The sequence below is a fragment of the Ylistrum balloti genome, unplaced genomic scaffold (assembly GCF_031769215.1).
Source record: "Ylistrum balloti isolate Yb309-2 unplaced genomic scaffold, AGI_CSIRO_Ybal_v1 Utg369716, whole genome shotgun sequence".
In the NCBI taxonomy this organism is placed as follows: domain Eukaryota; kingdom Metazoa; phylum Mollusca; class Bivalvia; order Pectinida; family Pectinidae; genus Ylistrum; species Ylistrum balloti.
Window position 1 is genome coordinate 25,302 of NW_026781939.1, and position 14,072 is coordinate 39,373.

General features: G+C 34.6%; 1 protein-coding gene across 1 annotated transcript; it reads right to left on the minus strand.

Annotated features, from left to right (window-relative positions):
- Nucleotides 1-3,737: 3,737 nt before the first annotated feature.
- On the minus strand, nt 3,738-13,906 carry LOC132565329 (kynurenine/alpha-aminoadipate aminotransferase, mitochondrial-like). Its single transcript, XM_060229970.1, has 12 exons — nt 13,825-13,906; nt 13,005-13,104; nt 12,512-12,611; nt 12,029-12,097; nt 10,910-11,027; nt 10,219-10,293; nt 9,405-9,680; nt 7,540-7,622; nt 6,861-6,957; nt 6,081-6,207; nt 5,177-5,385; nt 3,738-4,810 (listed from the first exon to the last, which is right to left on the minus strand). Exons 2-12 carry the CDS (start codon nt 13,069-13,071, stop codon nt 4,757-4,759), a joined length of 1,275 nt encoding a protein of 424 aa, XP_060085953.1. The 5' UTR covers nt 13,072-13,104; nt 13,825-13,906; the 3' UTR covers nt 3,738-4,756.
- Between the last annotated feature and the right edge of the window lie 166 nt (nt 13,907-14,072).

Below are 14,072 nucleotides of genomic sequence, written 5' to 3' on the forward strand. Positions count from 1 at the left end.
AGGTTTTGGGGTGGATCAGTTATGGTGTGGGAAGGAATTTCACATAGAGTTAAATCATCACTGGTTGTGGTAGCGGGTAATTTAACTGTCTCTTGGTATAAAAATGAGATACTCCGACCCCATGTTGTCCCATTATTGCAGCAAAATAACTTCACATTACAGCAGGATAATGTTCGGTTCCTATATAGGGAGGATCTGTTGCGACTTTCTCACACAGCAATATGACCTACCAGAAGCAGTCAGTTCAATTACAATATTATTTGCGGATGATACTAAGCTATACAGTGATTCCAGGAAAAAACATGAATGTGCAGCAGGATTTGGATAGTCTCCAAGATTGGTCCGATATATGGTTGCTAAAATTTCACCCGGATTAATGTCATCAAATGAGAATTGGGAAAGACTCTAGTGTACCAAACTTGCATCTGTATAAAGTTACTGATGGGATTAGAAGACAAAGTCAACTACAAGTACACGAAGAGGAAAAAGATCCAGGAATAATATTAGATAACAAGTTAAATTTCAGGTATCACATACAGACAACCATAAATAAAGCTAACAGAATATTAGGCACAATAAGAAGGACTTATACATACCTGGATGAACGATCATTCTGTTTACTATATAAAGCGTTAGTAAAATCACATTTGGAGTACGGCGCTAGTATTTGGAACCCGCATCACATACAGGATATTAATTTATTAGAGAATGGACAAAGAAGAGCAACATAACTTTTACCAGGAATGAAAGATTTAACATATGTTGAGAGAATGATAAGATTAAAATTGTCATCATTAAAGTACAGACAGGACCGTGGGGACATGTTTGAGGTTTTCAAGATCTTGAGAGGATTGCATGACAATGAATGATCTACGAAAAAGCCTGGAAAAAGCTAGATCACGTCTGGATCTCAGAAAGTTTTCTTTTTCTCAAAGGGTGGTAAATGTGTGGAACTCTCTACCAGAAGTTATCGTACAGGCGCCAACTTTGAACTCATTTGAAATTAGGCTTGATGAATATTGGAAAAGTGCGGAGAGAACATATAACATCTTTATTCCAACCAGAAGTGACAATATTAAAAAAATGGATTTTGATAAGGCTTCGGATCTGAACATAGAGGCATAATGCCTGCGTTCAGTAACTACTAAGCTACACTAAGCTAAGCTAATGTCCACCCACTGGTCTAGCCGCCATACAGTCCCGACCTGTAGTTTATTGAGTTCTTGTGGGACCAGCTGGATAGACAGGATCGACGACGCCAGCCTTCCCCTGTTACCTTGGCCCAACTAAGAGCAGCTCTCCTGGAACAATGGGCCAACATCCCAATGAGGAGGATAAACTCACTCATGAACTCAATGCCTAGGAGAATCCAGACTGTGGAAAGAGCGAATGGAGGACATACCCGTTATAAAATATAAGCCGAATTTGGTGAGCATTGTTCCGTGAGGGATATGCAACCCATAACCATGTATGCAATTGTTAAAGGTGAAATAATGCCCTGTAGCCATTAACTGTTTAAAATGTTCATCTTCAATTCTCAAACTGAAATAAACTGTACACTATTTACTAGACCAAGAGATATAAGAGAAATCGTAACACTATCATACGATCTTCCTTCATTTAATTCCCACGAGTATTATCAACTGTTCAGTATGTTGACAGTGTCTGCAGAATAAGAGAACTTTTCACGATTTTGTTTTAAAGTATTGTCATTTACAGAGGAATTTGCAAAAGTGCAAATGCATCATACCTATTTTTCACACATTTCAGTCTTCAAATTTGGCACAAAATTCAGCAACTAATGACAAGAACAAGAGGCCAAAGGGCCTTCATGGTCACCTGAGTCACAATGCTTTTTGCAACATGTCACAGAAATTATTTTGTTAACAAGAGATCCCAGAGGGATCTTGGCGCCCACCATTTGAGGATCTGTTTTCAGTTCTTGAAGATTTGTTTATTTTTTTTTGTTTGTTACAGGTGTTGTAAATGTTCATGAACTGGTCTTCATTGAATGTACTCAATGATGGCACAAGATATTTTTATTAAGCACCTATTAGCAAATATCATTTGATAGCAGTCAGTTACAGGTGGATAATGGACAATATGCTTGTGTTGTATTACTGTCGACATCCAAGATGGCTGCCTGTGGGCCACCTTGATTTCAAATCAGTCCAACAAAGGTACAATGCACAACTAGGGACCAAGGGAAACCAATATCTATGAAATATCAGAAGGATCCATCCAGTACTTCCTCAGATATAGCAGTAACAAGATTTTACTCTCAAAATCCAAGATGGTTGCCTGTCAGCCATCTTGATTTCAGATCAGTCCAACAAAGGTACAATGCACAACCTAGAACCAAAGGGAACCTGCATATGAAATTTGAGCAAGATCCATCCAGTACTTTCCAAGAAATAGCAGTAACAAACTTTTACTTCCAAAATCCAAGATGGCTGCCTGTCGGCCATCTTGAATTCGAATCAGTCCAAAAAAAGGTACAATGCACAACTAGGGACCAAGGGGAAACTGCATATGGAATTTGAGAAAGATCCATCCAGTACTTTCCAAGAAATAGCAGTAACAAACTTTTACATCCAAAATCCAAGATGGCCACCTGTCGGCCATCTTGAATTCGAATCAGTCCAAAAAAGGTACAATGCACAACTAGGGACTAAGGGGAAACTGCATATGAAATTTGAGAAAGATCCATCCAGTACTTTTCCAGAAATAGCGGTAACAAACTTTTACTTCCAAAATTCAAGATGGCCACCTGTCGGCCATCTTGAATGCGAATCAGTTCAAAAAAGGTACAATGCACAACTAGGGACCAACGGGAACCTGCATATGAAATTTGAGAAAGATCCATCCAGTACTTTTCCAGAAATAGCGGTAACAAGAATTGTTTACGGACGGACGGGCGAGACACGGCCATATACCCCGATTTGCAAGTGCACGCGTACACATGGCAGCACTTCGTGAGTATCAGACCTGTTTGTTATCTTTCAGGTATTTGGTAAGAATTACCCACTATTGATTAACATTTTTGTTGCGCAGACAAGATGCCTCGGCTAACCAATGATGAACGTAACAGAGCAGTGCAGTTACTATTGGGTGGAAACACTCAAAATGCTGTGGCAAGGGTATTAAATGTCCATAAAAGCACTATTAGTCGACTATACGCCTGCCTTAAAACTACTGGTACAACTGCTGACCTCCCTACAACTAGCCGACCGAAGGTTACGACACCACGCCAGGACCGTTTCATGAGGTTCATCATCTGCGCAACCGCTTCCGAACTGCACAGAAAACCGCAAACGAGACACCAGGGACACATCATTCGAGAATAAGCCATGATACTGTGCTGAGGCGTTTGCAATCATACGGTATAAAACCTCAACGCGTTGCAGTGGGAATGCCACTTAATTGCTATTGATTTTGTAGAGACAAATGAACTATTGATTACTCAACATTCTGTGCTATAGAGGTATATGTTCACATTGATTCTGTTCTTCTTTATAAGATAGGCTACCACTCTTTATTTCTTAGCCAAAAACATTAAGCCCATGACAGCAATCTGAAAGTGATATCAGTTATGAAATTATGTAACTTTTCATATCTATTGAGGGTTTTCAAAACTTGAAAGTTTGGCCTGTTTGCATACCTTTGATGTACTCGGGTACAATTATGACAGGTAATTCAAACCAGGACCCTTTGTATCAACAACATTACTGCATACGTTGCATTATGTTAATTTATTGATATTTTTAGCCATTGTAACACAATTCACGAAGGAAGACTGGGTCTCAAACTCACAATCTGACATCAGAAAAGCTTAGCCAAGAATATTCCAGACTGCCTTACCATTACACCATCACAACATCCCATAAATATATATATTTTAAAATATGCAGCATAAATTGACAGCAGTGATCTCACCTATTGACATGATATATTACATTATAAACAGAGGTATACAGATGGAACAAGCAGATCATTTTTGAGTAGAATAACTGCATTCCCATTTTTTTTTTACTGAACATCCACTCTCCCAGCAAAAGTGATCACATTGAATTAATGTAGTCAAAATATCATCACCATGACATTGTCCAAAAAAAATCAAAATAAATATGTATGCAGACATATATGCCATTTCGAGGAGTTTAATTTTAAAGTAAAATATCTCACAATTTTTTTACGTTTGCACTTTCCCTCTTGCAAGGGACCCTATCTTTGTATACTATGTTCTAGATATAATAAACCCTGATCAGATGCAACGCAATAAGATAAATGCCTGTATCTTCAATCAGATAGACAAACCTCATACTAGCTATATTATGAAAACACACATACACATGTTAAAATACATATAGACTATGGCAGATTACGCAAATATAAAAAGGAGTATAAAATGAAACTACTCTAATTATTCTAACAGGTTTACAGAACCACAGACTTATCTAAGTCTGTGACAGAACATATATTTTTAAAACACCTTTTAGATAAAAGGTGGAAAAAATTGTGACCAAACCCAAAAACCTGATAACAAGACATTTAAAATAAATGTAAATAACATCTGTTTCATATATTTCAAAATATGTTGATAATCTCATATCATTTTGAGTTCCTAAAGTGTTCACCGGTGTAAAAAATCACCTTTTGACTGGTGAATCCTGAGATATATTATCTGTCTGATTACATTATTTGCACAAAGTTTTTGTAAACTTATTTTCCATAAAAGTTAAAAAGTTTGTCAACATTAATTGCTCTTTGAGGTCTCTTCTTTGAGTAGATCTGCTAATCTTGAAAATGCCTGCAACAAAAAAAAAAATAAAGAAAATTAAGATAACTGTAAAATAACAACTGCTTTTAGCAGAAACAAGGGAAGTTACACTCCCTGACTCTAATTCTGAGTAAAGTATTTGTCCCTTACACTTTGTAGAATAAATACAGCAATTCTCGGTGGATTGGATGGGTAAACCATTGCTATAATTAATTTATATGCCAGTTTTAGTTTTATTCACATATCTGAACAATTTTAGAACCTGCATGTAGGTAAGCATTTCTCATTTTGAACAAACAACCAACAACACATATGAAGAAATGTTCATATGACAAACAAACTATTTTAGAAAAGAATTTTATGAACTAGATACTTATACAACAAAATTTTATTTACAGCATTCATTTCCTCTTCTGATGCTGTCGAGTATGAAGCCCTGACATACTGGCAGGGGGCACTGCTATCAAATGTGAACACATTCCCTGGCACAAACAGAACGTCTCGTAAATAAGCCTTTTTTGTGATGAGTTCATGAGCATCTGTGATGTTCAGGAGCTTCAACCAGAGGAACATCCCACCAGAGGGCTCTGACCACTCAGCTAGACCTAGCAATGACCGATAAAGGACATCAATATCTAAAAGACACCAGTAATAGAAATAGTTCGTTAATTGCAATAATAAGATAATGATAATTGAATTTTGTTTAAATTTTCTGCCATTGTCTCCAATTACTTCTTTGTTAATCAGAATAGTATTCACCACAGCAAAGATAAACTGTAGATCATGAGACAATAATATGACGTCATTTGCCACCATGCATGTTGTTTGATCAGATGACACAGCTTTACATAAATCAATTACATATAGATTATTGTGATTAACCCTACTTACAAGGAGGGAAAATATTTTTAACTTGATAAAATAATATGTCAAAATGAAATGTGAACATATAAATATTAAATAAACACAAATGCAATCACTCAACAGACAAACATTGCATTCTTATTGACAATAGTCTCGAGACTGTAAAAGATCAAGTAACAGCAGCTTCAGTTGTAAACAAGACCAAATAGTAAAAACAAAAAGCAATATTTTGAAAATCCTGATTTAGGTAGTATACTCCTTGATCTACCTATAGATATTCTAAGATGACATGGGCAAACAATTAAAAATATGTCACAAACAACTTCTTGATTCCAAAGCAAAATCACTTCAGTAATTAAAGGTAAATTCAACCTTATATGAAAAAGTTTTCATCTATAAGATATTTTTCATCTGTAAGTTAAAATTTTTTTTTTACCTGTGAGGTGTTTTTCAGCTGCTTTCAGACATTGCTGGCATCGATTTTTGTAAAATTTTGCAGTTTTCTCTGTATGCTCCAAGAAGCCATCTAGTCCCCAGTCTTTTAGGATCATTGCTAGTGTCATCTGTAAAACAAAGACAAAAGCTTGCAGAGAACATCAAACAAGTTTATGAGAAGTTCCAATGGCACTCTGATAGACTAAGGTTTATTCAGGTGCTGTCAGTTTCTTCTCACTTGAAACCATTTATACTATCGTAATACAGATTTTAGTATAGAGTTAAGGTTCTTTGTATAATTGTTATTTTATTTTACTTTCCTTGAATCTTATAGTAACACATTTTCAGGATGGAGCAATGACCTCACTTGCAACAGTGAACAACGATGAGTTTCCTTTACTTGGGTCAGATGTGGTTTTAATATTGTGATTGTCATAAAACACATGACATATGAAGAAACAAGTTCAAAGTTAGAAGGCTTTATTGCCCCGCCCAACAAAATCAACATTGAATAACATATCAAGCTTTGCCAAAACCTTCAATGTCCAGCAGATATCTGCACACTGACCTGTGTATAAGCAACTTTGTGGTAGGTTACATATCAGCCAATCATTTTTCTGAAGTTATATTCAAGACAAGCAATATAGAAGTTCTTTCAATTTTAAGAATCATAAAAATCTTAAACTGTAATGAATGATAATTAAAACTTTCTTATTGATAGAATAATATGCTGTAGTATGCACTTGAACAATATCCTATGATTAGCATTGATCCTATCTACCTGCGAGAGACCACTGGCTTGCATAGAGGAACACATTAGATGGTAAGTGAAACGGTCAACAACTGGTTTAGGTCCTGTCACAAAACCAATGCGCATACTGAAACAGAATAAGAATACCCGTAAATCAGAAAATATCTTTTATGAAATACTGTCAGCATAAAAAAAATTAAAACAATCAAAATCTTAAGTAAAACAGCAAAGTTAAGAAAAATTATCTACGCCAGTCTGATCATCATCCCTTACAAATCCAGTTCTGCTTCAACATACCAAAACATTCATTCTCAAATCAATATGTCAGAAATTATCCTTTCCTCTGAACATATCCAGAATACAGATACACTTTTATTACCTGATATGGATTCTGACAGCTGCAAGCTTAAATGATGATACCCATATTATCCAATAAAAAAAACAAAAAGAAATTTGCTTCGAGTCAACTAATACCCATACTGGAGCTTCTCCTACCCTCACATATCCAGTTCTACAATCAGCATAAATGTGCAAAAATGTTCACATCACATTACCTTCAAGATAAGAATTTCCTCTTGGCAAGAACAATTCCAAAATACAAAAGGAACAGACAGCCAGACAACGCCTTCGGTAGATTTCAGTCGAGTTTAATGGTTTACATGTTTCGACACACTATACAAAATACAGTTATCCATCAGTCATTACTCACCCTGAGGACAGGAGTTTTGATAACGAATCAAATCGTACCACTCTTCCATCCACATCTAGAGACAGGAAGCTTGGTACAAATGGCTAAACAAAAGCAGAATTAGCAAAATATTTTTTTTACATTTAAATACACATAATTCTTAATCCAATAGTTCAAGTTTTGAAGTGCCAAATGGGAGCAAGAGTTTGACATTTGAACAGAGTCCTGATGAAATGGATATCAAATAATTGCTGCAAGATAAAAATCTTTTCCAGATCAATATGAAATTAGAAAGAAACAATAGGGACAGAAAACAAGGTAAGTATCTATGTTTTGTTTCTTTTTAATGTGATCCCCTCAGTAATATACTAGAAATGCTGGTAACAGACTTTATGAACAAGAGTATCAGTGTACAACTTTATTGGATAAAAAATGTTAGTAAAGGGCAATATTTCTGTAATTAAGAGGTTGCATGCCTTAAATTTGATATACAGCACATTTTCTTAGTATGACAAATGTTTACACCATGTTTCATGCTCCTAGTTTTAATGCAAGCAAAGCTATGCTTCATGACACAAAATTTCAACAAAGAGTGATTACTCTGTAATTAAGGCATTGTCGGCCCTAACATTGGTACACCCCACATTGTCCTCGTATGATCAATGTATACAGCAAGTTTTATTATCCTAAATGCAAGCAAAGTTAAGCTCCAGACAAGAAATTTTCACAAAGGGCAATAACTCTGTAATTGAGGTTCAAGTGCCTTGGATTTGGAACACACCACATTGTCTTAGTATGATCAAAACATACACTAAGTTTCGTGATCCTTGCTTAACTGTGGGCAAAGCAATGGCACAGAAAAGAAATTTCAGAAAATTTTACATGGTATACATAATAACATAAAATCACATCCACTCACCCTCAGATTTTATATCAACAATTATCATTATCATCAACATTGTCATGCATAACATAATCATTGATTTTAACATATTTTATTATCATTGTTCATACATCATCATTTATCATCATAACAAAAGTACTTAAACTGCATGATGTCAATTAAAAAACTGTCATCACCTTCAACATTTTACACATCAGCATAATGAAGTTTTACATTTGAGAATTTTTCTCCACACATTCACTCATTTTCACGTCAACACACATCCTTCATCCCCTAAATGTTTAGTGAAATAGTATCTTGATAAGCAAAAGAAATCTAACAGGCTTAAACCTTTTGGCTTAAACCTTTTAGAGAGACAGGGAGAGAGAGAGTGGGAGATGGACAAGAGAGAGAGAGAGAAGAGAGAGAGGTACAGTTTCCACCATGTGTATACCAGTTAATAACATGTGACTGATATGAAATTTATAATATAGTTAGTTGACTCAGCAATGTCAAGACTATATCCAGTTAATAAAATTACAAAACATGATGTACAATATGATAATCATAATAACTGGTAATAAAAACATCCTATGATTCCTAAATAGGTTTCCATTTTCTCCAGTTTAAACCAAAACACCTTTAGACTTGTTTATTTTTATTAATAGTAATATATTTTTTTACCCAGGGAGTGCAAGCATTACTAGGGATCAAGGTTTATAACAAATTCTGTCCTACACAAAACAAGTTACCCCCTTTAATATGTTCCCTTTGATAAATTGGGTGAGTTCAATCACCACCTATGGTTACATCTGTAAGCTTTTATACAAATGCACTTCTTTAAAACAATGCTGATTTCTTATTTTGGCAGCATGTAATGCACATATATATTTACAAATAGACACCATCAACATTTGGAAGAAATGCAGAGATTGGTTGACATATGTAACTGCATAAGATGGGAAAACTTCATGGTCAATAATTAGACTTGCCCAATACTTACCCTGGCAAACTGTATGTAAAAATAAGGGTCATCTTCCAGTATCATGAGGTCATACTGCTGGGCTAGGGAGTAAATTTCCTTTTTCCTTTGTAGAGTCAGACCAGATCCTGTAGGGTTTCCTCCATTTGGGATACAGTACAACACCTTAGGAATGTCACTTTCTGGGTCTTTGGCATCCCCAGGACTCCAACGAGATAAGGTCTGACGGAGGTCATCTGGATCAATACCATCCCCATCCGAATGGACTGGGATCAGATTACTGCCCAGTGGCTGAACCTTACGGGATAAGAAATAATTGCTGAAATTTTATAGTTGTTATCCTTGGGTTTTTTTCTAAACCTTATTTATCATATAACAGAAAGTTGTCTCATCTCACTGATTTTTCACCCTATGCTGGACCAGTTAAGCCCAAAAAAGTCATTAAAATTTCTATGTTAGTTATAGAAATCATTTGTAAAATCAAGCAGCGTCCTGCATGAGTGATTTTGTGATTATGCTGCTCATATCATACTTCATGATATCTATTTCATTTCCTTGCATTTCTCAGCACAGCTAAATCACCACTGCAGTTAATCATTTTCCTTTTAGAACACATTTAATTTCAATTCTTTGATTGGGTATCTATAAATTTGCATTAAAGGGTAGTATTCACTTGCATAGTATCTTTTGTACAATCTTACCACCAATATTTTTCAAAATCAATCATGGCTTGAAAAGATATTTTGCTGTAAATGATTGAAAATATGAGTATTAGTGAGTACATAATGGAGAAAATGTAATCATTATTTTATTTATTGAGAAAACAAGAACTTACTGCAGCTAGCGAGCCAGGATAGACTGGGTGTTCTAACAGAATATTGTCACCTGGAGACACAAAAGCTTCAAATGCCTGGAAAACAATAATGAGGTCATAATTACTAATAACCAATGACAAATTTATGTTCTGTATGATTTTTTTTCATGTCTTTTAGTTTAATCAATGACATAAAATGTTGTTCTAGACAAATGCAAATCCTCAAAAGCTGTGGTTTATCACATAACTCAAACAACAGGCCCATTGGGCCTTGACAATCACTCTAGTTCTAGGAGCAAAAATTCATATTTCAGTCTCTACAGGTATTTCTTCTCTAGGTTGTTAAATTTCCTGCAAAACTAAGACCAGCCTGCCCATAAATAACCTCATGTTGCACTGGGACAAAATGTTGGGTAAGGATGTGGAGTATCGTGTAACAACAAAAATGATGCTTCTACTGTATATGCCTATGCTAAAAGTTTTAAAGATTTTCACAAAAATTGGCAGTTTTATTCTCCTATTCTTTAAGTGTTGCTGACCTTGAAGCTAGTGACCTTAAAACTTGGCTAACAAAATCATTTCCTGAAACTTTCAAATGCATATGCCTATACAAAAAGTTGGCAGTTTTCAAGATTTAAGATTTTAGATGGGGGTGGAATTTTTACCCGGTATGGGTTTATTGCAGAATGAGTACCGTATATGAAGGACAAACCTTACAGAGTCCATCCTGACTACCGTTAGTGATGACACAAGTCATTGGGTGTCCGTTGTCTGGAGGATGGTGGACATTGGTCTGGAGCTCACTGACCCACTGGTGTAGCATGGGCAATCTATACACAAGGAAAAACATATACCAGAAATCAGTGACATTCAAATACCTTATTTAACAGAAAATATAAATGGGATCTACTTTTGGTATAATACTATCATAAAGGGAAAATCAAAAACATATGACATGGCTGTTTACACAATTCCTTTTAAAATCTGACTACTTCCTTTTAAGGACACAAAGTTCCGAGAATAGCATACCAATCAAGGGCATCTTATATATCTTCTGGGATAATTATAATTAACGTTTGGGATTATCGTAATTAACTTCCAGGATTACCAAAGACACAAAGAGAGACAATTGCAAATTCAAATCCTGTGCAATTACTTGTATGACAATAACTCTGGATGGCATCCATGTTAATTCATTTACCAATATTGGAGTCTTGTAGAGTCCATGTCCCTATTAGCTTGTCATTCATGAAGTTAAAGTCATTTCTAGATCAGCATTCACAAAGTTATGCTTCTATGCGGGCCAATAAGAGTGATTAATATTATACAAGCTGTTAGCTTGTTTTGCAATTGTTGCAAACTAAATAAAGGTCATATTTAATATCTTTAGCTTTTGACCATTAGGATTGTCCTAGAATAAGTAAGATTACAAAAGTTGTCTATTTGTGCACTTAATGTATTTGGTCTTGGAATAAGCAAAAATTATCACTGGTAAAGTTATTGAACAATTTAGAGCTAGTCATACAGGGGAGACAACCCTATTTAACATAATAATTATCTCACTATCCAGGAGATTTATTGAAATCTGACTAAGACCTTTGGTCAAATCTATATTTCCAATAATTCCATATTGAATAGCAAAACAATTATCTGTTGAATTGAAGTAGTGATGAAATGCAATGAAAAGAGTGAACATATTAAAATCATTGATACAGATTTCTTACCTGCTCCTTGGCATGCAGATTACTTGTCGTCTAATTCATAATTGATTATATAACTTGATGCAAAGCACAATTAAGTTGTTGATTTATAAATTGTTAAATTAATTTACCCTGAAGTTGCAGAGTATTGCAGAGATTTGTTCATGGCTGTTTGATCCAGGTGTAGTTTAGATCCATTCCTACAATAAACATGTGATGCTGAAAATTCTGAAAAATAATTAAGGATGCTGCTCCTGGGATATTCATTCTGTAAACAGGCTCAAGTATATGTATCTAACATGCTTTACATTTATTTTTTCTATAATGCTGGCAACATCTTTTTAAAAAAAGAATACTTCAACATTTCACAACTTCTACATACTTGGCAACCCATCCTATTAAGGGAAGAAAATGCAAGAATTTTGTTTTCAATTTAAGACATGAATCATCAATATCTCTAAATCTTTAAAACATGTATAATTTGACAAAAAATTGTCTGCCAAAAGTCTATCTGAAATAATATTGATTTGTTGGTTGGTAAAAAAGCTCAATAAATACATTTTTCTGAGACTTGAAATTTTAAAAAGCTGGTCAATAAGCCCTTATTCACTAACTTTAGAGTTATGGTTGCCTCTGTGAAAGGAAAAGTCTCCACATTAGGCATTCCACCAGCCATGCTGATCAATGACTTGGGACTGTTCTGTATTATCTCAGCTGTAATAGATAATACCTGCTTTACACAACAAAACATTTGAATAAAAATTCACCATTGAAACATAAGGCTTTCGCAGTTATTCAATATAGTGATGCATTATGTTAAAAGAAGAAGTTACTCGTATCAAAAATTAGTTTTCTTTTGTTTATTTTCACAGCTGACACAAAATGGACTTAATATATCGGAGATCATCTATTTCCTGTATTTTGATACATGTATGTTCAAACTTTCTTCAATTTACCTATTATACCTAATATTACCTATCAAATAATTTTAATTTCCCCCCACACACACACATCTAGTCATATTTTCATGTAACTTTTTTTCAATTAATGAATGAAATTGTTTAACAGAATTCATCATCTGACTAAAATGTGAAAGATACAACTTACTCAGGACCCTGATGGGTGATGGCTTCCTCGCCAAACTGACTTTGTTGAAAAAGCGAGCATAATTCATCTTGATACCTTCTTGATTTTTATGTGAGAAATCCTGCGACAAAACAAAATTTATTTGTGAAGAAAAATGTATCATTTTGATATACTCATTTGTGGCATTAACACTTACTTTCTGCCCTCATACATGTTCAATGTGAATCAGAGACTGCCTTAAATAACATTTTTGAGGACTTGTACATATGTAAGTCCTAAACCAGAAATAAACTTATCTTAATCAATAAGTTACTCATATGCAATCATTCGAAATAGAAATGTATACATGTACAGAAACTTCTAACATTTACAACAAAAAAGTGCCAGTTTTTTACATAGCCCAATTGAGTTACCAATGCAACATTGTACATTTTCACAAAAAAATCAAGTGTGACTACATGTAAAAACGCAAACTTGATCACTTTCACTGCTTACACTAGCGTGGCTAAAAACCGATGACATTTCCATTTAACTGCTTAACGCTCCATATCCATGTAAGTTAAGAAATGCAGATGCCATAACAGACATTCAGGCCATACATTTCAATTATTATTTTAAATAGAGCTATTATTTTGTTAAAATAAAAGGAATTATAAATGTATCCTGCTATCTTATCAGTATAGTAGTTGTATTTCACATATAGAACGTGCGATTCCTTTTACTTGACTGAATATCATACGTTAAACAGTAAAATAATTTAAACATTCATAACGTGTACGTTCTATTTGAGACGGACCGTGCTGTCACAATCTGTAATACGTGCACATGTGCAGTTCTTTACCTGTTGACGTGTTCAATTTGTTTTCATATGATATTATATCTGTAAATTATGCAGATCTGTTGTTCATGACCCTTACAATGACAGGCGACATGCAGACATTGTTTACATCACTCTTCTGCATGCTGAGTTACAAAAAGTATCAAAGAGCATACATTGTTGTAAAAATACATTAGACAAGGAGGCAATCTAATTCGATAATGTTATTTAGACTATCTCTTTTGTCTTTATTAATAAAACGTTTACATATA